At 40.4% G+C, this 25,686-nt stretch overlaps 1 protein-coding gene across 3 annotated transcripts; it reads right to left on the bottom strand.

Annotated features, from left to right (window-relative positions):
- Positions 1-1,295: 1,295 nt before the first annotated feature.
- LOC129523471 (complement C1q tumor necrosis factor-related protein 3-like) lies at positions 1,296-24,771 on the bottom strand. Of its 3 annotated transcripts, none has more exons than XM_055377320.2 (6): positions 24,384-24,771; positions 17,208-17,319; positions 14,866-15,020; positions 10,323-10,452; positions 5,498-5,597; positions 1,296-2,338 (listed from the first exon to the last, which is right to left on the bottom strand). In XM_055377320.2, exons 1-6 carry the CDS (start codon positions 24,684-24,686, stop codon positions 2,179-2,181), a joined length of 960 nt encoding a protein of 319 aa, XP_055233295.2. In that variant the 5' UTR covers positions 24,687-24,771; the 3' UTR covers positions 1,296-2,178. The 3 variants fall into 3 exon arrangements, with proteins under 3 accessions (XP_055233295.2, XP_055233293.1, XP_055233294.1); XM_055377318.2 differs by having other exon boundaries at positions 24,603-24,771; XM_055377319.2 differs by having other exon boundaries at positions 14,967-15,020; positions 24,603-24,726.
- Positions 24,772-25,686: the final 915 nt, after the last annotated feature.

Here is a 25,686-nt window from a genome sequence, read left to right as displayed (position 1 = left end):
ATAAAAACATTCTACTTTATGTTTTGTTGTCCATGTACTTGTTCCCTCTAGCCTATTGTCCTCTACTAGGTTGAAAAATTAGGGAAGGTAAGAATTGTACTTTAAATGCCATAGGAGTGCCTGGAATAGCACAGTATCTTGCATAAAGTAAATGTTTATGAATTCCAGCCACATTGTTTGGAGTTTACATTTGCATATTCCATCCTCTGAATTATTTTTTACATTTTAATTTTGACTTCAGCTTTTATTCATGATACAATCAATAAAATTCCTTCAATATAATCTCTTTGTTGTCCAAGGGTCAAATATAATGTTTTCTACACTGGAAAATTACCAAAGCTGATCATTATGTGAAACAGTTCTACACCATATTATATCCCTGAAGCAAGCAGAAACTCAAGTGCTTCGTTTGCAGAGTTGTTTTAAGATTTAGAATTTGCAGCTGGGTGCGGTGGCTCACGCCAGTAATCCCAGCACTTTGGAAGACCGAGGCAGGCAGATCACCTGAGGTCAGGAGTTCCAGACCGGCCTGGTCAACATGGTGAAACCCCGTCTCTCTTAAAAACATTAAAAATTAGCTGGTCCTGGTGGTGGGTGCCTGTAGTCCCAGCTACTCAAGAGGCTGAGGTAGGAGAGTCACTTGAACCCAGGAGGCGGAGGCTGCGGTGAGCTGAGATCATGCCACTGCGCTCCAGCCTGGGCAGCAGAGTGAAACTGTCTCAACAAAAAAAAAAGATTTAGAATTTGCAAGTTTGTTTATTAGATGGTACATGTAAACTTCCTATGACACCTACCTACTGTTTCCTTTTTAGCATCTCAGTTTTGGGACACTTGTGAAATTAGTCTTCCAAGTATATTTCTGGTCATGGGTAAATTGTGAAGGCATTGGAAATTATCTGCACCTTTTCCCATCTCTGTTGTGAATCAATTTCCCACACACCTGGGACTTGTTTCCTACAACCAAACCTTGTGTGTCACTAAAGTGAAAACTTAGAATTTAAGCATGAACATTACAAAGACTTCAGGTATGTGATAAAAAACCTCTTTCCTTACAGGTATTCAGATTGTATTTGTGAGCCCTCTAAACATCAATGTCTTAAAGGGTTGACATTATAACAATGGAATAACTGAAAAGCGAAGTTTCTGGAGTCATATGACCCTGCTGTGTGCCCAAGTCACCTATTCACATGGCTGTTCACATCATCTGCATGAAAATATTTTCACTTTCTGTTAACCATAGTGATTTACAATTCTATGACTATTAAAGTTTATTAAAAACAAGTTTAGAAAGTATCTTTAACAAAGGTGTGTTTATTTCCATATATTGCTCATTACATTTTTCTTGCCACAGTTTTATCTAAAGCCAGGTCAAAATTTTTCTCTAAGGTATTTATTAGTAGTGTATGTTCTTCATATATAAAATCCCTCTGGTCAACATGCAACATTTGAATATCTATTGGCACTGTACCTCTATGAGATATTTATGACATTTGTTAATAGTGAACCTCAACCTCCTGACCCCACATCCGAAGTTGGGGGCGATGTGGGGGAACATACACAAAATTACAACACATTACTGGTCAAGCACTTTATAGCTAAAATCTATTAACTTTAAAATAGCACTGTATGTGAATTCAGAGTTTTAATGTATTTTGTGGATCAAAAGGAAAGGGTCAAAGGCTAAGCTGAACACAGAGGGCACTAAATTAGCTAATAAGGCAGCTAGTGCCCCTGTTCTTGCCCCAGCCCTGTCATATCACTACATCCGATTCTCTCAAATGTTATAAAGAATAATGAACTTAAAACTTCAGGGGTTCCTGAAAACTGGTATTAAATTAAAAGCAGAGCAGTCAAAATTCTTTGCAAATGACTTCTGTGATAGAAAAAAATATTTCCAACCTGCGTCAGAGGAGAATTATCTTTTAGGTGCCAAGGAAAGAGTGATAAAGATGCTGAGTATATTAGTCAAGGTCATCTGAGAAGACTATTTTGTGGTTGATTCTTCTGAGCCCCTGAGTTGTCCAACATTATTGGTGTACCTGTAGCGTGAACAACATTGTAACCAATAATTTTTTGAATACAGCAACGTAAAACCCTCAACTTTAATGTTCCCTCAGATCATAACAAATCAGCTCAGCTACAAGTCTTCCCCAAAGTGGAGCTATTCTAGTCATATATTTACTTAGTTTCAAAGAGCAGGAATCCTGCAAAGGTGGAGAAGTGTTGGTGGTCCCCATGGAGAGCGCCATTGCCCATTCGCAGCCAAACCTCATCCCCTTTGGCTAGCTTCAGCACAGCATGATTGCTGGATGTATCTGATTTGCCATTCATTTCATAGCTGGAAAGAAAAAGAGGAACAAACTACTTAGTCTTTGCCATGAACAACCAACTCTTCACCAAAGTCTGTGCTCCCCTTCTCTCCTTCCCACAGGTATAATCCTGCGGCTAAGTTCTCTAAACAGCCTGTGAGCAGAAATGACCTATGTGCCACTTCTAAAGCTGGCTAGTAACACTCTCACAAAATCCCTCCCTGCTCCTTCTTATGACTGTCTGGAATGTTCATGACAATGACCAGAATGATCTTAGAAGCCATATGTTGAATACTGGGTTCTTGGAGACCGTGTGGAAAAGAGCTCTCTCTCTTCTCTGCTCCAACCTGGAACAACCTTGGGCTGTTTGATGAGAAGGAAAGAAAGTTATATTATGTTTGAGCTATTCCACTGGGTTTTTGTTACAGAAATTTAGCTTCCCCTAACTAAGCTAGAATTTGGTACAAAAGGAGGCTGCTCCGCAACCCAAATAAAAATAGGCTTGCACTGGCTCATGGTCAGGCAAGGAGCAATGGGGAAACAAATATCATGGTCTGGGAAAGCAGAAGATCCATGTTACACTGTGCAAAAACATTTGGAAAACGTGATAACTTGGAAGACAGATCTAATGCCTGTAGGGTAAGAAAGGGAAGTAATCAGAAAAAGCCAAAGTACTCTTTACTGCTTTTAGAAAGATGTTGCTACAAAAGATGAGTTAGGCAAAAACTGACTTGTTTGAAGAAAAGGAAGTAAATAGTGTCTACATGGTTGGGGCCTAACAAGGTTAAAAAAGCCAGGTGTCTTTATATCTGGAAGAGCAGTGATAAAGTTGATGTTTTTTCCTTAAGACTACTCATTCAGCAGCCATAAAAAAGAATGAGCTCATGTCCTTTGCAGGGACATGCATGAAGCTGTAAGTCATCATTCTCAGCAAACTAACAAACACAGGAACAGAAAACCAAACACCGCCTATTCTCACTCATAAGTGGGAGTTGAACAATGAGAACACATGGACACATGGAGGGCAACATCACACAGCAGGACCTGTGGCAGGGTGAGGGGAAAGGGGAGGGAGAGCATTAGGACACAAAACTAACGCAAGCAGGGTTTGAAACCTAGATGATGAGTTGATAGGTGCAGCAAACCACCATGGCACATGTATACCTGTGTAACAAACCTGCACATTCTGCACATGTATCCTAGAACTTAAAGTAAAATAATAAAAAAAAAAAGACTACTCATTCAATCAAGTAGACACAGCTGTGGCACAATTTGATGGATTAAAAATATTGCCTTTCTGCCCAAATCGATTGCTTTAGAAGGCCTCAGGGTAACTCCATTAACTTGAGAGAAAGGCATGAAGACAAGGAATAGCAGGCTGAAAACTGTCAAGAAAAGTATATGGAGTGTGGTTTAGTAACACATGTAACTGACTTCACTTAATCTATTTAACAAATGAAGTAAAAGCCAGCTAAGTAAATAGAGTAAAATCGAGTAAAAAACAGAGTAAAAGCCTGCTAAGTAAGTTTCTAAGGAAATGGGTTTGCCAGAGACCCAAAACCGGACTCAAGAAGCTTGGGCTGTTTGACTCAGCTTTCAAATTTGCACCAGCAGGAAGTGGGCTGTGAGAGAGCCTTGAGGAGGCCCTGCTCACCTTTCAGATGTGCCACAGAGAAAAGCAGATAAAGAAGACCCTCCTAGAGGACAGAACCAGGAGCCAAAGAGAAAAACAGCCAACAAACCAATCTGATGAAAAGGACTACTCATTGACTGACTCAGGGCTTTGAGCTGGATGCATTATTTGTGCTTCACAGGCTGTCTCCCATAGGGACAGAGAGATGGGGAGACACGTATTGTAAGTGTAAGAAGAAGAGTTCAGCAGATATTTGGAAGCCAGAGGGCAGAGAAGGTTAGCTGTTCACCAGAATCCCCTTTCTTCTGTTCCATTGGCACTGCAATTCCATGTCACCCTTGCATTTGTTGGGTGGAAAACAATGTGACTAAGTTCTCTGAACAGAATTCCTGATCCATAAATATTTCCACAAGCTTGCAACAGCAAGCTTTTCTCCTTCTGACTCTGGCAATGACAATGACCAGAGAGAATTTCAAAGTCAGTTTTTTTGTTTGTTTGTTTGTTTTTTGTTTTGTTTTGTTTTTGAGATGGAGTCTCGCTCTGTCGCCCAGGCTGGAGTGCAGTGGTGCAATCTCAGCTTACTGCAAGTTCCGCCTCCCGGGTTCATGCCATTCTCCTGCCTCAGCCTCCCGAGTAGCTGGGATTACAGGCGCCTGCCACCATGCCCGGGTAATTTTTTGTATTTTTAGTAGAGACGGGGTTTCACCGTGTTAGCCAGGATGGTCTCGATCTCCTGACCGCATGATCTGCCCACCTCGGCCTCTCAAAGTGCTGGGATTACAGGCGTGAGCCACCGCGCCTGGCTCAAAGTCAGTTTTATAGACAGCAGAGCTGCTTTCATCAGCCTGGCTTCCTCAAAAAACAGGAAGAATAAACCCACTCCCAACCTGCACCCCTCCTACAACCCCTCATTCTTTCTCAACCTGGAACTCTTGCCCTGGACTGGTGAAGAAAAATCAACCTCTAGCATGTTAGAGTAACTGGATCTCTTAGTTGCAACAATTTCATCTACCCTAACTCATCTTTCTGTCTTTTGGCATTTCAAATACATCTTCCCACTCAGGTAAGGCTCCAGAAGTAAACACAGCAATTATCACACATCATCAAAAATAACAGGGAAATGATAACAGCCACAAAGTTTTTCATAGATAACTCATGGCCCTTTTAATTGTAAGAAAGGTGTCAGCTCTCTGCCTCTTTGCCACATTCCAAGCTAACATCAGAGGGCATGGGAGAATGGGAAAGCAGAAAAAGGGGCAGAGAGAGAGGAGCAAAATAATGAGTTATAAAAATAATCCAAATGACTGGTTATTGGGAATGCTGCTAGTAATTAGTGCAAGGCCTCTTATCAACCTGCTGATGCTCAAGTTCATCAGATTTATTTTTTCCCAAACAATAATGATGATAATGTGGCCATACTGGTGCATGAGGGCTCTTATTAAGGATAGGGGCCATGTCAGGCTCTATTGACTGCTATACGCTTCCCTGTCATTAGGCATTCCTTGAACAAACAATGGCAGCATGGATGAGACCCATGACAGAAAAGACCACCCACCTGTACATGCTGAAGACTGTGTTGCCATTGTGCATAAGGTACACATACACTTCCTCAACATCCTCATGCTTCATCATGCTGAAGGTGAAGAAATACACACCTGAAAAAAGCAGGTATATATCCATGTTGATATTAACATGTTATACATTGAGGACCTGGAGATACCTGGAGATTTGCCAAATGCCTTCATATGTCTTTTATTGATATTCTTTGTAGTATGGTGTCTCTCCTTGGCCTTAATTTGCAGGAATGTCCCTTTATCTAGTCCCCTTCCAAGTGCTTTCAATGTGTACACTGTGTATCCCGAATAAGACTTAAAAGTCTTTAAGGGAAGGAGCCTACCTCATTTTAGCTGTATCTCACTGCCTTGTGCCCTGACAAAGTGCTTAGGGCAAAGTAGGCGTTGTTCCTGGGCATAGGTTAGCTATCATCCTCATGTACCACAGAACTCGTGTTACCAAGGTGCAGAGATGTTTGTGGTTGAACAACGATGCTCCATGACTTAAGAAAATGAGCAACTATAACAATATAACAGATGATTAAACTCACCAAAGGGATTAGCCAAAGATGAGGAAATCCTGGAGCACAGAACAAATGTTTATGAGTTCTAAAGAAACGGTTCTGGTAATTTCTCATGCTATTCCTTGTATGTTGGTGAAATTATGTACAATAAACAGAAAGACCCAACTTAGACTCAGCAACAGGACCTTGTCACTAAAAGTCTGTATCCTCTTCATTTGAAGAAGACCAACATATATTTTAAAAGATTTGAGTTTTTTAATAGGAGCCTAGGGCTCCTAATTGAAAGCAATATAATATGACCTAATATACTCTAAATGCTAGCACACAAGACACTTTCACTGAATGATTAAGAAGAATCCAATAGCACACAGACAAGACAAAAGGAAAATTTTTCAAACTCTAAATGATCTGGGATTTTGGTGTGCATTTTGGAAAGGTGAATGAACATAAGTCATCAAGCTCTTACTGATTTCCATGTTACATTTTAAACTAATGGCCTTTCAAGACAATAACCCAGAAATAGCTTTAATAGAAGATAGTTCTGTTTCTTTCTCAAAGGTGCAATCAAGTAAGATGAAAGTTGTAAGGGTGCCATGTCAATTCACCTGATTCTAAGTCAAATTAAACGAAGAAGTATGATGATGCTTTGTCTAGTGCCAGGAATGCATATTCAATGTTCTGGGAACAAAGGAAATGGCCTAAAAGTTTATCATGCCTATTCATATGCCTAGAGATTGGCCCACAGAGGAAAAGTAAAGGCAGATACAAATTAAAAGCCTCAAGGAAAATAGTTTATATGTGTTTAGTTTTTCACATTTTACAAAATTTCATATTAGACACATACACACACATAATTTTCAATGCCTCAAGAAGATAAAGCTGAAATCAAAATGACAGGAAAATATATTAGTTTTTCTTACAAAATGATGACTACTGTTAAACATAGGTTGCAAAAACATGTTAGAAAGAGGAGACTAAAACACCAGATGGTGAATAAATGAAATGCCTGGAGTTGGAAATACCGAAGTGAGTATGTATTATACCCACATGTGGCTTTCCTGCAAGGGAAGGTACTGAAACCAGAGGAGACACATTTGCACTACGGTTTGGAGGTCTTTGTGTTGCTGTAATTTCAAAAACCAGCCTTCTCCGTCTCTTCACTCCCAAAGTTGAAAAGGACAAAACGGTCTTTTTGCAATCTATTGCAAAAATGGAGACTGAAACAGAAAACTGTGAGAGTCAAATGACAGTTGGTATCACTAGAAGCTGAACGTCTGGCCCAAGAGAGCTCTAAAAAATTAAATCCTTACTTAGGCTTCAGTTATAAAGCCATTTAATTCCATGGAAATGTGGACTAGGTATTTCTAGGCATTAATATAATCTGTGGCATAGATAGCATTTAACAGAATAGTTGTAAGAAAATTATGACATAAACCTTCAGAGCAGAAAATCACATAAGAACATTTAAAGATGATTTTCATGACATTAAAGTGTGATGAAAGATTGCTTCTATCATTTCATATCTCAGTTCATTTCTGACTTAAACTGAGTAGAAAAAATGAATCAAGGTGCACTTAAAAGCATTTGTGAAAATCCGACAGGGCCACTGCCTCCATCAGAAGTTTCTTCCTTTTAATTCTGGATACCATATAGAGAAATGAGTAGAATTGAAAAACAAAAACCAGATAAGTATCCACGTTCTGCAACGCTAGGAGACTGGAAGAAAATCAATGAACTTCAAAAATACCTGTAAGTGCTGCCAAATGCCCCTGAGGGTGGACAGAGTCATGTGGAGATAACATGAGGTTGGGCCAGGCTCTGAGGAGGCCAGGTGGCAGCAGGTGTCACACAGTGCCAGGAGAAATGCACTCCCTGATAGTGAGGGCCACGTGGAAGAGCAATGTTGAAAACAAGCCCCTGTGAACAGGGCTGAGCGGAAGCAAGGCTGTGTTTGGGGTGATGGTTGCTAGATACAGTGTAGGATGTGGAAAGAGGACCTGCAGTGGCCAATCTCAAAATCTGCCAGCAAAAGAAAAAAAAGAAAAGAAAAGAAAGAAAGAAAAGGCTCCTGAAGGCAAGGGAACCAGGAAGTATAAGGCTGGCTTCAGAAGCTTTCATGGACCCAGTGCAGTCTGGAGAGGTAGTGGAAGTGTGACCAAGAAAAACGCACATCAGGGCCATACTTAAAAGAATCTGTTAGTCCCCTGGCAGCAGGGGATGGAGCCTTTGAGTTATCCAGTCTAGAAACTGCCCTGGTCCTTTCTTCACCGAGAAACTAGAGCATACAGCTGGTCTAGGAAAATTAAACTCATTCAACCCTCAGTTAATTTTTTAAAGTAGAAAAGAAAAGCAAAAATGACCCTAATGGATTAACAACACTCTCCAAGAAAAAATGTTGTCATGTAGTAGATGAAAAATGTAGCCATGAATTTATACGAATAAAGCAAATACCTCTACAAAAGAACATTATAGAACAAAAGGCGTGAACCCATGGTAGAAATGGCCAGACAACAAATGGAATGAAAAGCTGAGGGCATCAGAAAAACCTGGCGAGATCTGAATGAAGTCCATAATTTAGTCATAGTATTGTACCTAGGTTCATTATTTATTTTTATAATTGCACTTTGGTTATTTAAAATGTTAATAGTAGTGGAAGATGGTTAAACAAAATATGAGAACTTTCTATAATATTTTCATAACTCTCCTATAAGTCTAAAATTAATTCAAAGTAAAAAATTTGTAAAGTGGGATTTTCTATTTATCAACTATCCAGAAACTTGAAAGCACATTTTGTTGACAAGGCTATCAGGAAATAAGTGCTTTCATATCTTGAAAATATAAGTATATTGGTACAACCCTTACAGGGAGCAATTTGGCAAAATTGATAAAAATTATGGATATGTTTATATTGATAATATTCCTAAAACTTTAGCCTACAGATATACCTGTAAGTGATCAATTACAAAGTGGTATATTCTTGCTGGCATGGTGGCTTACACCTGTAATTCCAGCACTTTGGGAGGCTGAGGCAGGTGGATCACTTCAGGCCAGGAATTTCAGACCAGCCTGGCCAACATGGTAAAACCCGTCTCTACTAAAACTACAAAAATTAGCCAGGTGTGGTGGCCTGGGTCTGTAGTCCCAGCTACTCAGGAGGCTGAGTGGGGAGGATCGCTTGAGCTTGGCAGGCAGAGGTGGCAGAAGTTGCAGTGGGCCGAGATGGTGCCACTGCACTCCAGGCTGGGCGATAGAGACCCTGTCTAGAAACAAACAAACAAAAAAAATCCACCACCACCAAAAAAAAAAAAAAAAAGCAAACTGGAAACAACCCAAATGTCCAGCAATAAGGGAATTCATTAAATATACTTTGGTACATTCAGCTACAAGAAAGATGAAGTAATGACATGAAAAGATTTCTAAAATATGTTGTTAGTTTTTTTTTAAAGCAAGACACAATCAGAATGTAGAGTGTCCTAGCTTTTATATAGAAATATGAGAAGATATATTTGTATTCATTTGCATAAACAAACTCTTTTTTTTTTGAGACGGAGTCTCGCTGTGTCTCCCAGGCTGGAGGGCAGTGGTGCGATCTCAGCTCACTGCAGGCTCCACCTCCCGGGTTCCCGCCATTCTCCTGCCTCAGCCCCCCGCGTAGCTGGGACTACAGGCGCCCGCCACCGCGCCCGGCTAATTTTTTGTATTTTTAGTAGAGATGGGTTTCACCGTGTTAGCCAGGATGGTCTCGATCTCCTGACCTCGTGATCCGCCCGCCTCGGCCTTCCAGAGTGCTGGGATTACAGGCATGAGCCACCGCGCCGGGCCTTAACGTTTTAAATAAGTAAATGTATTACCTGCTCAATTTCTTTTCATTAAAAAAATAGGATCAGGCACTCCTTGAGGTGGTGGCAAGGGGAGGAAACAGTTATGACACATTTAAACTGAGAATTATGTTTTAAGGACTTTTAAAGTCAGAGGTAACTATGTCCTCTTAAGAATTATTTAGCTCAGTCTAAATCAGAGTTAATAATATTAATGACTATGGCCATATTTTTAAAACTATTTTTGTCTTTTCAGATTCTAATTCGTTTACTTTGAAATCCAACAGAAATCTATATGAGCTGTTTGGTTTAACTTGAATCAGAAAAAAATAACTACCTTAATGTCTTTCTTTATTTCCTGCTCCCTTCCTCCTTCTTTCCCTCCCTCCCTTTCTCCATCCCTCCCTCTCTTCTTTCCTTCCTTCCTTAATTGTCTTTATTATTACATTGATTAACTCAATCTTCATCCTATGTTTCCATCTCACCTGATACTGGGGCCCCAAATCTACCAGTCATGACATCAAAGAAGTTTCCAATGTTGGTCTCAACACTGCTGAAGATAATCCCACTGTTCTGATTGCTGAAGTGGGTTGCCAGAGAAGCCATGAATGCAATCTAAGGAAAGAATTATTGGTCAATAAATAGGCAATCTATCTTAAGGAAGTCAAGTTTTTATGCAGATTAGTTTGTTAAACATTATACATAACAGCAAGATTGGGAATAAACATCAATCTATGGAGAAAGAAACAAATAAATTATGGTAATTCCAACATTTGAATGCTATGCAGCCATTAGATTGACAATGTCTATCAACAGTTCTGAACACAGGTTTCGAAGATTATTTGTCTTTCAAATGATTTTTGAAATATTAAAATTCTGTAATCAAATAATACCAGAAAAATTTAGGTGAAATTTTCCACTTAAAGCCGTGAAATGCACATTAGCAAATTCAAGGACCTGAGAAACCCTATAGCCAAACATTTTAATTTTGGTAACCCTGCATTATTTTTTCCCCAAAAGATATCTATTAATTTCTTTTTTTTTTTTTCTCTATAGGGACGAGGTCTCACTATGTTGCCTAGGCTGGTCTCAAACTCCTAGACTCAAGAGATCCACCTTCCTCGGCCTCCCAAAGTGCTGGGATTATAGGCGTGAGCCATGGTGCCCAGCCTATTAATTTCTAATGAAATTAATTCTTTGAATACACTTTGAGAATTCTTGATGCTGATCTAAATGTGCATCTGTATAAAAGGAGAAAATATCTTCAATATGCTGTTTACCCAAAAAGTAGACAACACAAGATCATTATTATCTGATACCAGCCTTTATTAACTGTGTCTGTGTGGATGGAGTTATTGTGTGGGCAATTCAGAAAAATATCTGCAAGAATATTCTTGAAATTATTAATAGCAGGTCTTTCTTGGTAGAAGTTTCGTGGGAAAGTTTTCCTTTCTTCATTACACTTATAATTTTCAAGTTAGCGTGTATTAATTTTATATTCAGAAAAAAGATACTAATTTTAAAGCTATAGGATTGTATTTATTTATATGAAGAGACATTTAGGATAGATTGTCATTCGTGAAATAAAGTAATAATATGTATATATGTTCCCATCATATTTAAAAGTAACATGTATATAAGTATGCATAAATCTGAAAAGTTACATAACTGTATGTTAACAGTAATCATCTCTCGGCATGTTTTATTATTTTTGGCCCAGAACTTTTCTAATTTTTTTTAACAGTGAAAAGATATTACGTGAATAACCTTGAAAAGGTAAAAAGGAGTGTTTGCAGTTATCTAAAATATAGAAAAATGGTTTACTAAAATTAGCAATCTTTTTGAATATTAGAACAGCAAAAATTTCTCAGCATGATTTTGGACGAAAAAATGTCATCTTGGAACTGTAAAGTTTAGAGATGGGAGAATCCGAGAAGTCATTTAATGGTCAACACCCATTTCTGGGAATGGTTACAAATACTTTATGTGTAATCTTTTAAGGGACTTTGAAAGCCTCTGCTTAATCAGTAAAAGATCAGCAAAGAGAATTAACTTGAGAAACCTGCTCACAGTGGCAACCAAGAGGCTCTATGAGTTTGGGAATAAGGCTGTCTATTTGTGTCCAAAGATATGAGATTAAGGTCCACCTCTCTTAATTCTGTCACTTGGCAATTGAGTAATTAGTAATTGGGCCTCAAATTTCTATATCCCCTAAGTGGAGATTGGGGTAGTACTCTTCCTCCTCTTGCCACCCCTACTACTATTGTTACCACCTCTATACTACTAATATCCAAAGACAGGGTTGAAGTTCAAAATACAAAATGTTAACAATAATTTAAAAAGCCTTGAGACAATTCCACCTGTCAAGAAAAGCTTTTGTCACTATTCACAATAGCAAAGACATGGAATCAATCTAAATTCCAGTTGATGATAGACTGGATAAAGAAAATGTGCTACACATACACCATGGAATACTGTGCAGCCATAAAGAAGAATGAGATCATGTCCCTTGCAGGAACATGGATGGAACGGGAGGCCACTATCCTTAGCAAACTAATGCAGGAACAGAAAACCAAACACCGCATGTTCTCATGTATATGTGGGAGCTAAATGATAAGAACACGTGGACATATAGAGGGGAACAACACACACTAGGGCCTATGGGAGGATGGAAGGTGGGAGGAGGGAGAGAATCAGGAAAAATAACCAGTGGGTACTAGGCTTAATATCTGGTGATAAAATAATCTGTACAACAAATCCCCACGACACAAGTTTAACTATGTAAAAAACCTGCACATGTACCCCTGAACTTATAATAAAAGTTAAAAAAAAAAAAAGAAAAGCTTTTGCTTAAAACCACCATTGAAGAATGAGCTGTGAAAGTCAAAGTTAATCCTTCGTCCAAATGAGTCATTGAAACTGAGTGTAAGTTAGATTAATAAATTCTTTAATTTGCTGGGACCTTGAAAGAATGTGAAGTTCCCTCCTTCACAATCTGCATAAGACCCAAATGATTGTATTGCGATTTTAGGGTAAAATAGCTGATGGGACAAATTTAATAATTGCCCAGAATGTTCTCTATCAAACTGGCTACGCTAGGGCCCCTTCTCCGTGGTTTACCATTCATAGGTTATGGGTTAGAGTGTCTAGCTTTGAGATGTTTATCTTCTGTCTTATTAAATACCTTAACCTGGCTGAGTGGCATCTCTAGCCTTTTTGTTTGTAAATTTCTACTGGCACATGGATCCCAGGTTGCTGAAATTATTAAACAGCATTTGGCTAGGCACAGTGGCTCACACCTGTAATCCCAGCACTTTGGGAGGCCGAGGCAGGCCGATCACTGGAGGCCAGGAGTTTGAGATCAGCCTGGCTAACATAGAGAAATGCCGTCTCTACTAAAAATACAAAAAAATTAGCCAGGCATGGTGTCACACACCTGTAATCCCAGCTACTCCAGAGGCTGAGGCAAGAGAATCGCTTGAACCTTGGTGGAGGCTGCAGTGAGCCAAGATCACACCACTGCACTCCAGCCTGTGCACACACACACAAAACAAAACAAAACGGCTTTCATTTAAAAGTTGCAAAACCCACACATAAGAGTAACACCCTAACTATTCAAGCTATTTTAAACTTGAAAAACCAAGGCCCAGAAAAATGATGGAACTTATACAGGGTCAAACTACCACCATACACGCACAAATGAAAGACAGTTTCCCCCTAATTGATCTTTCAGGCAAGAATCGCTTTATAGTCTAGTTCTTCAAAAATCTCTCATGTTGCAGTACTTTATCTCAGTTACTTTATTTTTACCCACAAGTTACTTTTTTTGGGAAGACACTAGTCAGAAAGCAACTTAATTTTTAAAAAATGCTAGTTTTCAATGCTGATAGAAGTCCACCAGAGGGGATCCATTTCAAAATACTAGCCCTCCTCCACCTTCCAGAAATAACCCAGTTAGTAATTTTTCTTGTGACCTAACCTCACATTTACAAGTTTAAGATCTTGTTGGCAATAAGAACTTTAATGATCATTTAAAAGAGAGATAAAGAATAGGTAAATGGGTACTTGAGCCTGGAAAAAAATGTACAGTTTTAACCTCATAAATTGATTTTTTAAACTTTATGCTGAAATGAATGTAATCTGGTCTGGAACACTGAGTGAATGGCTCAAAACTGAAATTCTCCATTGATAAAGAAGATTCTGACAAGAAAAGCTCAAGTAAAAATTATACCACAAGGTCAAGTGTGGTGGCTCAAGCCTGTAATCCCAGCACTTTTTTGGGAGGCCGAGGCAGGCAGATCACTTCAGGCCAGGAATTTGAGACCAGCCTGGCCACCATGGCAAAAACCCATCTGTATTAGAAATACAAAAATTAGCCAGGTGTGGTGATGCATGCCTGTAATTCCAGCTATAGGGAGGCTGAGGCAGGAGAATTGCTCAAACCCACGAGGAAGAGGTTGCAGTGAGCCAAGATCGTGCCACTGCACTCCAGCCTGGACAACAGAGCAAGACTCTGTTTCAAAAAATAAACAAAAATTATACCACAAAATCTGAGTTGAGAGAAAACAATATATATCAATATTTATGTATGGATTAGTATATGTAAATACAACAATGTTAATAAATACAATATTATAACTAGACATTTCATCATTCCATTTATATATTTAAATGTTTATACATTCAAGTTGGCCCAAACCCTTATTACATCTTATTACATTCTTAAAACATCTTATTTGGGAAAATAGGAGATAAGTTTATATTTAGGGTTGCCTTGGATTTGGTTCTATGAGGGACTTAGATTTCACCCTTCATAAATGTCTCTCCTCCCTAAGAATAATATCTAAGTCCTCCTTTTGGACAGTATGGGCCTTATGCAAACATCCTGTGATGTAGATGAACAAACTGAGACTCAGATTTACTCAGGACTGGGGAAGACTTGAGGAAGCGCTCGAACATCCTGATTCCTGACCCCTTGTGGTCAGGCAGGTTGGAAAGCCACCAGGAGATGTACTGAGGATGGTTTACCTGAAGTTCTGGTGGAATCCCCGGGTAGCCCTTCTCTCCTTTGGGGCCATGCTGCCCCCGCTCCCCTCGAGGTCCCAGGTCACCTTTGTCGCCCTTCTCACCTTTGGCTCCTTCATGACCAGTGGCTCCATTGTTGCCATTGTTTCCATGGTTTCCTTAAACAACCAGACATCATCACATGAGGAAACCCAGTCACTCATACTTACCATCCATTTCTAGACATACTATCCAAACTCAATTATGAAAGGGGACCATTCAAAACAATCCCAAATATAACCAAGGGGTATCATCATCTAAATAGGGCAACAGGCTCTGAAAGAAGCCTTAGATACCCTAAAGCTCCAAAGCCTGTTTATCCTTTGAAGCAAGGCTTGGAGGAAAAATTGTGTAGAATTCTGATTATCACATTATCATTTAAAATAGCAAAGATTGGAAACCACCTATATAATCACCAATACTAGGAGGGCATGACATATTCTAGAAACTATGTTATATAGTCATAAAAAAGAAGGCTGAAGAAAAACATTTAATGATATAGTGATATTCATGATATTTTTAGATTTTAAAGTCATAAGTGGCCAGGTACAGTGGCTCACAACTGTAATCTCAACACTTTGCGAAGCCACGGTGGGAGGATCACTTGAGCCCTAGAGTTTGAGACAAGCTTGAGCAATATGGCGAGATCCCGTCTTTACAAAAATAGAAATTAAAAAATTAGCCAGGAGTGGTGGTGCACACCTGTAGTCCCAGCTATTTGGGAGACTGAGGCAGGATGACCTCTTGAGCCTAAGAGGCCAAGGCTACAGGGAGCCTGGATCATGCCACTTCACTCCAGCCTGGACAAAAGAGCCAGACTTTGTTTCAGGCAAAAGAAAGTTATGAGTAAATAGAAATAACATGATACTATCTTTGTTTGGAAAAATATGTATTTATGTATTATATCCATAGGGAAAAAAAGACAAGAATAAGTTACAGAAAAATATTCATAGAGGTTCTTTTCTAAATGTGGAACATGAGTAATTTTCATGTCATTCTGTATATTTTTCTGTCTCTTTGAAGTTTTCTACAAAAAACACATCACTTTTATAACTGGGGAAAAGGTAAACTCATTCATTAAACAAATTACAGCAATGATTTTGAAAGCAAGAGTTGGAAAACAATTTTAACTTTTCCCTTTGCCACCAAGAGACAATTTCTACACCTCTTTTTTATTTTTAATATTTGCTAAATTTCAGGCTTTTTGCTGTTTACTTTGCATGCTACCCTTGGTTGGTTATCATACCAGGCCTACAACCCTACCAAATGGATGAACTTTGACTGTGTTTACAAATTAATGTGTTCAGTGACAAAGCCATTTCCTGGTTAGAAAACATTTAACCAAGGCCAACCTTTTGTGTAACCTCAGAAGAGTTAAGACCTGAGAAGATTTTACAAGGGTCGAAGTAGGCCCTACCCTACATCATTGCTCCTGCTGGCTGCTGTCCTTGATGGCCAATGACATAGATTCCAAGCCAGTAAGTGTAGTTTAAAGTTTAACATAAGATTTTCTTGCTGTAAATTTGGTTTTGTGCAAGAAGCTACTCAAAAGTAGAAAAAAAATTGAACCACATTTGATAAATATTAACATCAATGAGAGTAAGTCACAGAAGAGCCAGTGGACTTTGGCCAGACCCTGAGATGAGGTCCTACCCTAGGGATTAACCTGAGGATGAAGACAATAAAACCCAAGATAGGCTTGGGAGCCCTATATTGAGGAGACCTGGGCTACCCTTTCTTGGACTGACCCAGGGTACCAGCAGGCCCGCGGCACTCTCCTGTGCCTGGTGGCATCGGCACAGTACAGATGACTGAACTGCTGGTCTAGTGGGGTCTGATGTAGCTCCAGAGCATTCCCCATACCACTACATGGTACTGGAGCCTAAAAATGTTTCCATGAGGCCAAGAGTGGCATGAGAGTCAACTGAGAGACGGCTGAACATGGAGAGATCCTGAGACTGGAGGAAGAAGCACTTAGCTGGACCTAGAGTCACACAGAAGGATGCACAGCTCAGTGACTGGCATTGAGATGGCTGAAGCCCAGAGCAGTAAGCTTTTGGCTCTACTCTGCCCTTCATAAAGCACGCTGTGGCAGATATACTGGAACGGAGACTATGACCTGGTCGTTTCGGACTCGATGCTGTTGAGGAGCCTCCCAGCCTACGAACCTGGTATTCCAGGGTGCCAAGAATCTAGCGGATCCTTTGGATCACACAGAAGTGATCCCAAATTATTTAGCTTTGCCCTTTGCTCCTACTTTAGCTCAGGCTGCAATTAGATTGACAGTATGTCTTGCTCATCCTTACCTGGAATGCCAGGAGGGCCCGGTGGCCCAGGGGGGCCTTGGTAGCCTCGAAAGCTGTAGTCTCCATGACAACACTTACTGCAGTCTGGGGGTAGTCCTCCGGTTTGTGGAGACTAAAAAGACAGAAAGAGAAGCTTCAGAAAAAAAGGTACTTGTGAGCAATTAGGATTTTTAAATTTCCACTGGCCTTGGCCCTTAGGTAAGCTTAATTCCAATCGAATCACAGCAAGATCACAAAAGATGGGATGGGGTGGAGATATCAATGGCAAAGGGTCAAGGAGTAGCTAAGGTCAGTTGATGATCAAAGGAAAAGGCAACAAGAAAGTCAGTAGAGGAAGATGCTCTTTGAAAAGCGTGTGGGTGGGGGTGGGAAGTTGGGTCCTATTTCTGGAAAGTGCCTTCCTGCTGCTACTGTAACAGCAAAGGAAGAAACTCCTTCAGAAGTGGACTTGGAAGCCTTTTCTCTTTTCCAACTGCCATAGCCCCAGATGTAGCTAAATTGAGTAGATGGTCCTCAAATTACAAGAATTATCCACTTTAAGCACTGTTTTTAAATGCTTACTATATCCATGATACTGAGTTAAGAGCTAGATTAAGATCTCTTAGAAATTCTGAATAGTAACACTAGTTTTTCAAACAGCCATAGCACACTTAAATTGTCTTAGAAAACGAAGGAAATAAAGTATTTTTTAGTCCAATACATTTATTTACTTATTTAACTGACAACTAGAAATTATATATATATTTATCACATATAACATGTTGTTATAAAATAAGTACACAGTGTAAAATACTAAATTGAGCTAATTAACATATGCGTTGTCTCATATAGTGTTTTTGTAGAGAGAGCACTTAAAATGTACTCTTAACAATTTTCAAGAGTATAATACATTGCTATGAACTATAAGTCCAATACATTTTTATTATCTACATCTTGAAACAACTTTAACTTTATAAGTAAATCAACTATTTAACATGATTTCTATTTCACACATTCCACTTTAAAATGTGAAATGATTGGGCCGAGAATGGTGGCTGACGCCTGTATTCCCAGCACTTTTGGAGGCCGAGGCAGGTGGATCACCTGAGGTCAGGAGTTGGAGACCAGCCTGGCCAGCATGGTGAAATCCCATCTCTACTAAAAATACAAAAATTAGCCAGGCACGCTGGTGCATGCCTGTAATCCCAGCTACTTGGGAGGCTGAGGCAGGAGAATCACTTGAACCCAGGAGGCGGAGGTTGCAGTGAGCTGAGATAGCACCATTGTACTCCAGCCTGGGCGACAAGAGCAAGACACAGTCTCAAAAAAAAAAGTTGTGAAATGATTATCTCACTGTTTGAACCAATATTTAATAAGCACTTAATGGGTACTAAACACGCTCAAGTATGACACTGAGTGAAATGCTTATTTATCCAAAGATAAATTTCTAAAATATATGTTTACCGTCAAAGAGCTAAAGACCTAGTGGAAGTTGATTGACAGAAGAGTTAAAGTTGCTTATGAAATTTGAACTCCCATCTAAACTGGCAACTTGCCTTTTAATTATGTCATACAAAATACTTGTGGAAATGTTCCTAGACATCAATTATAATTCAACGGTCTTTTGAAAACAGCATGTTGTTGCTAAGAGAGTCATGAAAAAAATGAAGCAAAGGAGAGAAAAAGGAGACACAGAGGGAGGAAAAAAGAATGTAAAATTCAGGTTGTATTTGTCACTAAAAATTTAAGCCGAGAACTGGATCAAAACTTCACACAGTTAAACATTTAGAACTTACTTTCTTTTCTTTAATAAAAAGTGGGCTTGAATTTTGTTCTCACTCTCTCACCGCTTTGTCCTAAAATTTTCCACCAAGCTATTCAGGGAAAACACTGAACAGTATCTGTAGCACAAGCATTCTCCTGCAACCTCTCAGAACCCAAGTCTTGCCTGATCAGGAGCTATAACTTAGAGCTAACTCCTAGTCTTGTCTTCAGTCTACCAGGCTCAAACCTGGACAAGAACTAGAGTCTATGAAAACCTTCTGCCAAATTGGTAGGGGAAGAAAAGTCAACTAAAGCCATTGGTTTGAGATGACGGATTTCATCTCAGGGATTTTAGCTGAGGGATTTCAGGACACTTGGAAAGTCAAAGACACCACGGCACAACCCACCTTCTAATCCAAAACTGTAATCTGAGAAGGAAGGATTCCATATTTCCTGTTATGCTTTTGCCAATGTGAAATTCAGCCTTTTAAACCTCAGAAAATCCAGGGCTCTGCCAATGATGAATTTTAAGGATGGAGAAGGGAGGAGAAGGAGGGAAAATCCTCAAGTGGAACCATCGATGTAGGAATGGAATGGAAATACTGAGATGCTTAGGAATGTTGAAACACCCACTGGACTGAAACCAGAATTTCCATCATGGTGCTGCGTGACCTTAGAGAAGTCGCTGTTCTCCAGACATCTTTTTTTGTTTGTTTTGTTTTTGGCTATTAAATCAGAGGATTGGATGAGGTGGTGTTGGTGCACAGAAAATGACTCTTCAAAATACGTGCTTCAGCGTGTTGAGTGCTTTGGAAATGGAAGGCTTCAGAAATAAGCCACGAAGATAAGGTGAGCACAGGGACGATGGAAGGCTCTGCGGAGCAGGACAAAAGCCTGCTCGATCTTGATTTTCAGTATGAATGCAGGTCATGAGAGAGGGGCCTCACGATCCTTCTGAACTTCTGAACTTCGGTGTTTTAAGAAAGGCGTATAGGAAGAGCTATCACAACGAAAACTGGCTTGTGGCAAATCTCTTATTAAAAAAAGAGAGAGAAGCCTCAGATCCAAGGTCTCTCTCTGACCTTTCCCTGCCTCCCAGTCTCTCTGATCTTTTTTCCAGAAGTGCCGGGAGGGACTCTGTCTGGAATTTCTTTATTTGACTAAGAAAGCGTCTTTCCAAAAGAAATGCAATTGTCTTAAGACCCCCTCCTTAGGAATCTCATCAAATAACCAGGAAAGATCAACCACTGGAGAAGTGAAGAGACTGGGAGTCATCACAAGGCTCAGACAGGCTTTTTTTCTATTTCCTGAGGGCAGCTAGGAGCCATAATCTGGGAAGCTTTAAGACAACCTCTGTTCACAGTAAATTTCTCTCCCTTCCCTTCTTGACACTGTTACACTAGGTAGCTACTCAGACATGAGCAGGGTAGGGGAGGGCTCCACCTGACCAGGAATGTCAGGTGATCATCAGGTGATGATCAAGTGGCTTTTAACTGTTTCTCTAAAATAATAATTGGTTGCAGCCAGTGCCGGGTAAAGGCAGTCTTCCTAAAGATAGCAAAAACCTGAAACTGGTTATCGGCAGCTTCCCAATAAGATCTCAGGAGTTGGGCAAGTGGGCTCAAGCATGTGCATTAAGAGGCAAAATGGCAGAGTTTAATTGGCAAATGACCTCCTAGGGGCATTTGGCTGGTAAGGGAAGAATACCTCAAGTGAGCATGGTTACAACTCCAGTAAACATACTATGCATGCTCACCTCCCAAGTAAGTGCTGGCAGGCCACTACACATGTGGACAACCCACCCCAAGGGAAGAATCAAGGGAGAAGTAACGCAAGACCCCAGAAGTATGGCAATGTAAAAAAACCCCAAGTCAAAAGGTCAAACCGTGCCCTTGTCTTTCAAGTTTCCCATTTGGCCCTTTCCAAGTATACCTGCCTTCCTTTTGTTCCTGCTCTAAAACTTTTTAATAAACTTTCATTCCTGCTCTAAAACTTGCGTTGGTCTTTCCTTCTGCCTTATGACCCTCAGTGGAATTGAGGAGCCAAGAATTGGGGTTGTTGCAGACCCGTATGGATTCACTTTTGGTAACAACACCTCCCCCAGGGCTCAGAGGAACTTTGTAATCTACTTCTACATTCCCCAACTCCCTGCTACCCTACGTGGAAGGGTGTGTAAGCATGCATACCACATTGGGCTATTGGGAAATCATCCCCATGCGGTATGTGTGTTTCTCCTATTGATCTGCCTTTGGACGGTTAATTTTCAGAGAATCTGCAGAGGATGAAACAAGAGAAGATTTCCCACTTTTTCCCTACAATCGTCTTGCATTTGTTTCCAGCTCTACAATGCAAAGATACTAAAGTATTTTCCAAAGCCTCAAATAATAATTTAGAAACATTTTGTTTTTAAAGTCTAGTATCTAGGCACAAGAATTCAGCTCCAGGAGATGAAGTTGCTCAATGCTAGAGCCAACTAGGATTGGAAGTGCAATACCAAGCTACTTGAGGGCACTTTGAGGGCACAGAGCTGCCACCAGAACAGTGAGAGACTTCTGGTTGCTACTAGTCGAGCACCTCGTGAGAACCCTTCAGCAGCATTGCATTACATGTTCCTTCCTCTGGCCTTGTCTTTCAAAGTTCAGTTGAATGGAGCAATGCTTTTGCATTGTCAAGTCTTTTGCTGGAATTCTGAGAACAAGTTGGAAGGGATGTGTTAATTCAGAAGTTTTCTCCTAGGTAAGGGAAAATTACATGTAGGTAGTTGCTATTTATGATCTCCTTGTTTATCATCCCCTTTCCCAAAAGCAGGACAAATGTGTATGCAAAAGGCAGGTAAATTTGCAGCATGCGAGAAAGAGTTTGTCTCTAAGAAATGCTCCACCAATTTTGCAGATGGAGGCCTAGGGGTAGTGATGCAGAACTGAGCTCTACTACTAGTAAGTGACTTCTAGGAAGGAGAGTCATAGCTCCTTTTTTTAAACCTCCTGCCCCAAAAAAAGGGAAAAGAAAGAAGAAGAAGGGAAGTGGGAGGAGGGAGAAATGGGTATCCGGGAGAAGGAGGGGAGATTGACAAAGGTGAATGAAAAAGAGCCTACAGAGAAGAAAATACCAGGAAAAAAGAGCCCAGGTCTGCCCACCCCAGATCTCCGGCCATTGTACTCCACCATGAACCCACAGCTGGAGCATCTTTCCAGACCATATATCTGATTACCTCACTGTCCTGCTATGAACAAACAAAACCTAGCTAGCAAAGCAAAATCTAAGCTCCTAAACCAGCTAGCGGAATCCTTCTTGGCACTAAAATCGTGTAATGTCCCGTCGTCCCCCCAACCCCCACCCCTGCATCCCCAACCCAGGAGCTTCAGCCACAGCCAACTCCTCACAGGCTTTCCAGTCTCTGTTGCAGCACTTTTTTTTTTTAATTTGCTGTGGATAGTCATTCTTTTAATCTCATCTTTTAAGATCCAGCTCAAAAACTATCAGTACTTTGACACTTTTGCCCAATTGCCTTTCATGTACTGACTTTATTTAACACATGGAATTTAATTAAGCTTAATTTAATTCACAAAAATTCATCTCTACTACAGCCCTTCAGGATGGTTTGGACATGGGAGCTCAGGCATATTTATCTTTATATATCCCTGGGCCCCTTTTAAAGTTTGGTACAAAGTAGAAGCACAAGAAATACATGGGAACTGAATGAATAAGAGGAAAATTGAATTATGATCAAAGAAGAGGGACAGGGGAAGTAGGGAAAGAAGGAAGAACATAGCACAATCCTAAATTCAAACTGTGGTTTCCATAGCCGTTGGTAGAGGAGTTGTATTGAAAACTTCCAGAATGTCAGTAACTCTAAATATCCTCAATATCTCCTGTTGGTGGTTTGTTTGAAAATACTTCAGGAACCTAGAAGGTAGAGTGAAGGAGAAATGTGATTTGAATTTCAGTGGCCTGCTGGGTGTTGGTTGTCAGGACACAATGACCAAAGACAACCTTTAACTTCCTTCTGCTTCCTCTGGGGGAATCACACTGTCATGGCCAGGAAAGATACCATCTGTTGGCCAAGAAAGATACCATGTGTGAAATGGAAAGTCCAGATCAAGTCTTGGACACAAGTGAAAATATCTTCACCACAGAACAAAAACAAACAAAAACCCACACACAAATTAGTGTTAATCATTACCCTTTAGCCAAAAGATTGTCAGATGAATAGACAATCTCTAAAAGTGGCTTTCAAAAGATAGGATCATATTTAGAGATTATCATTTCTTCCGTGGCTCCTTAAAGAAGCAATTTTCTCTGGATACATCCCCCACAGAATGGTTTGGGCAACTGCCTTGTGTGGTCAAGTTAGAAGTTCTGGGTTAGTTTCAAATCTGCAATTGATTTCGTGTGTGATCTTGGTCTGACCATATAACCAAACAACCAACCCAAACTTCTGAATCCATAGTAGGAAGGATTTAGATTTCAATTACATGAAATTCTTCAGGTCCTATTTAATGCATTAAAGTAATCAAATCTTGTAGTAAAAACCTGTATGTTCAAATATCATATAACTCAAAGTAACTTTTCTTGCCCCCTCTGACAGTTTTCAGCATACCAGATGTCTAGAGGGTAATTCAAAATATGTCTCTTCCTGTACTTAATATTTTAAATTACATTGAGTTTCACCAATTTGCAATTCACTATACTGAAATCTTAACTCACTCTCATACTACCAAGAGTTAAAGATATTTCCTTAGAGCTGAATTTATAACCTGAGCAATAGATCAAGTCCTCTGTGATTATCAGGCATCAAATCATGCTATAAGGTATGCATTTCAAACAGTTTATTTTTTATTTAACTCTTTAATTCTTTTCAAAACAGGCTTAACAGAGAGGCTTAACAATCTAGAATGCTATAAATCAAATAAACAAGACTGCCATGAAATGTCACAGTATACTCACAAATCAAAGTAAAAAAACTTTGATTGCTTTTGACAAACTCAAAGGGCAGCTTTTCCCTGCCGGAAGGGATTAAGAAAGTCCAATTCTCTTAAGAGCAACAAATGATTGTCCACAGTGACCGATCTGTCTGCATGGGTCAGCACTCCTTTCCGGACCAACAGAGCAAGAAGGAAATCAAGTCCCAGCACAGCAGGAAGCCGGCTGGCCAGTTTCCCCTTTCTGATGGGGTGATACTACGGCCACCATCCCATCACATCATTGCTGCCTCTGCTGATTTTCTAACAGAGATCGACAGTCTCTCTTGTACCCGACAGCAATCCAGAAAGAGTTTCACAAGCAGCTTAGCAAACTTCTCGAAAGCATTCATTGATTCTAAGAATCTTAGCCAAAAAAAGAACAACAACAACAACAACAACAACAACAACAACAACAACAACAAAACTCATTAAGCTTTCACAAAAATCCTTAGCAGAGAATTCTGAGTACCTGGCCCCAGAATGTGGTGATCTGGGCCAGGTCGTCTACCTCGGGGTGCGGTAGCTCATCTGGTCTCAGGGATTTTAGGTCTGTAGGAGTGTTATTATCCACAGTCCCAGTTTTAGGGTGGCTCCGCTCTCTCACTTTCTCCCTCCTGGAGCCGCTACGGCCAGTCTGCTGGTGGCTTTGCACTATTCTTGCCACCACTTTATTAGTTCTTCCGCTCACCTCCATGTATTCATCTTGACACAGGCAAAAAGGGAGGAAAAACAAAGCCAGCAGTTGCCAATAGACGAGCTGCCTCCAAAGCATGATTCTCAACAGAGCCCCAGAGTCTCCCCGAAAAGACAGCAGGGCTCCAGGAGCGTGGTCTCTTCGGGCAGATGCCAGGCCTGGAGCTGAGAGCTGCAGCGGTGGAGTGGTTTTATACTTTGGTGTGTAATAAATAAGGCTGTAGGCATGCCAGAGTGACAGCAGCCCTCCTCCCCAGGCAGAACAGCCCCCATTCATCATTTTCCCACACCACAAGCAAGAACGATTTGTGTGCACAGTTCCCAGTTGGCGAAATTTATAAATGTCACACCTTGGCACGTTTCTGTTGAAGTGTGAAGAAAATGTACACAACCAGCTGGGAACAGAGAGCATGTGTCCAGCAGTTTGCTTTTGTGATTAGACATGGAAAGGCTGTGTATTTGCAGTCTAAAAAGCCTTTTGGAAAAATCTACCCTTGCGCTTGCCAGGAAATTCAGGCTTAACTGCATCAGTTTTGTCTGAAATGGCAGTGGGAACCCATTCAGGGCTTTCACGACAGCTCTTGCTTTCTAGTTGTACTGTTAGTATTTCCCCACTTTGGCCCACTTAAGGTAACTCATTTCCCCTTCCGGATACCAGTGGCAGAAGGCAGTTGGTTGCCTACAAAACACTGAGCAGGATTCAGGTGCAGTGTCTCTGGGTTTAGCAAAGGTATTTCGCCATCCTCAGCTTTACTTCTTTTCCCCATGACTTCCCAAAAGCCAAAATTAAGTCAAAGTTAACCAAGTCACTTATTGTCAGATGAAGATACAACACCCTGCTTTGTGTTAAGAGAAGGCTGTCTCTGGCTCCTCTTTCTTTTGACATATTCTTGATTAAAATAGAAACGGGGCCAGGCACAGTGGCGCATGCCTATAATCCCAGCACCTTGAGAGCCCAAGACAGGTAGATCCCTTGAGCCCAGAAATTCGAGGCCAGCCTGGGCAACTCAGTGAGACCCTGTCTCTACTTAAAAAATAAATAAATAATAAAACTGAAGAAGTGGAAAGCACCAAACACG

This window comes from Gorilla gorilla, chromosome 13 (assembly GCF_029281585.2).
Source record: "Gorilla gorilla gorilla isolate KB3781 chromosome 13, NHGRI_mGorGor1-v2.1_pri, whole genome shotgun sequence".
Taxonomy (NCBI): domain Eukaryota; kingdom Metazoa; phylum Chordata; class Mammalia; order Primates; family Hominidae; genus Gorilla; species Gorilla gorilla.
Note: the sequence above shows the minus strand (reverse complement) of the source record. Positions and strands in the feature narration are given on the sequence as shown.

Bases quoted from the DNA above. Each gene is read 5' to 3' on its own strand.
- LOC129523471 (XM_055377320.2), bottom strand. From the start codon at position 24,686: ATGCTTTGGAGGCAGCTCGTCTATTGGCAACTGCTGGCTTTGTTTTTC. The intron at 10,453-14,865 runs GTAAACCATCCT...TTCTTTCCTTAG, and splicing joins GGATTCCACCAGAACTTCAG to ATTGCATTCATGGCTTCTCT. The intron at 5,598-10,322 runs GTGAGATGGAAA...TGCTTTTTTCAG, and splicing joins ATTTGGGGCCCCAGTATCAG to GTGTGTATTTCTTCACCTTC.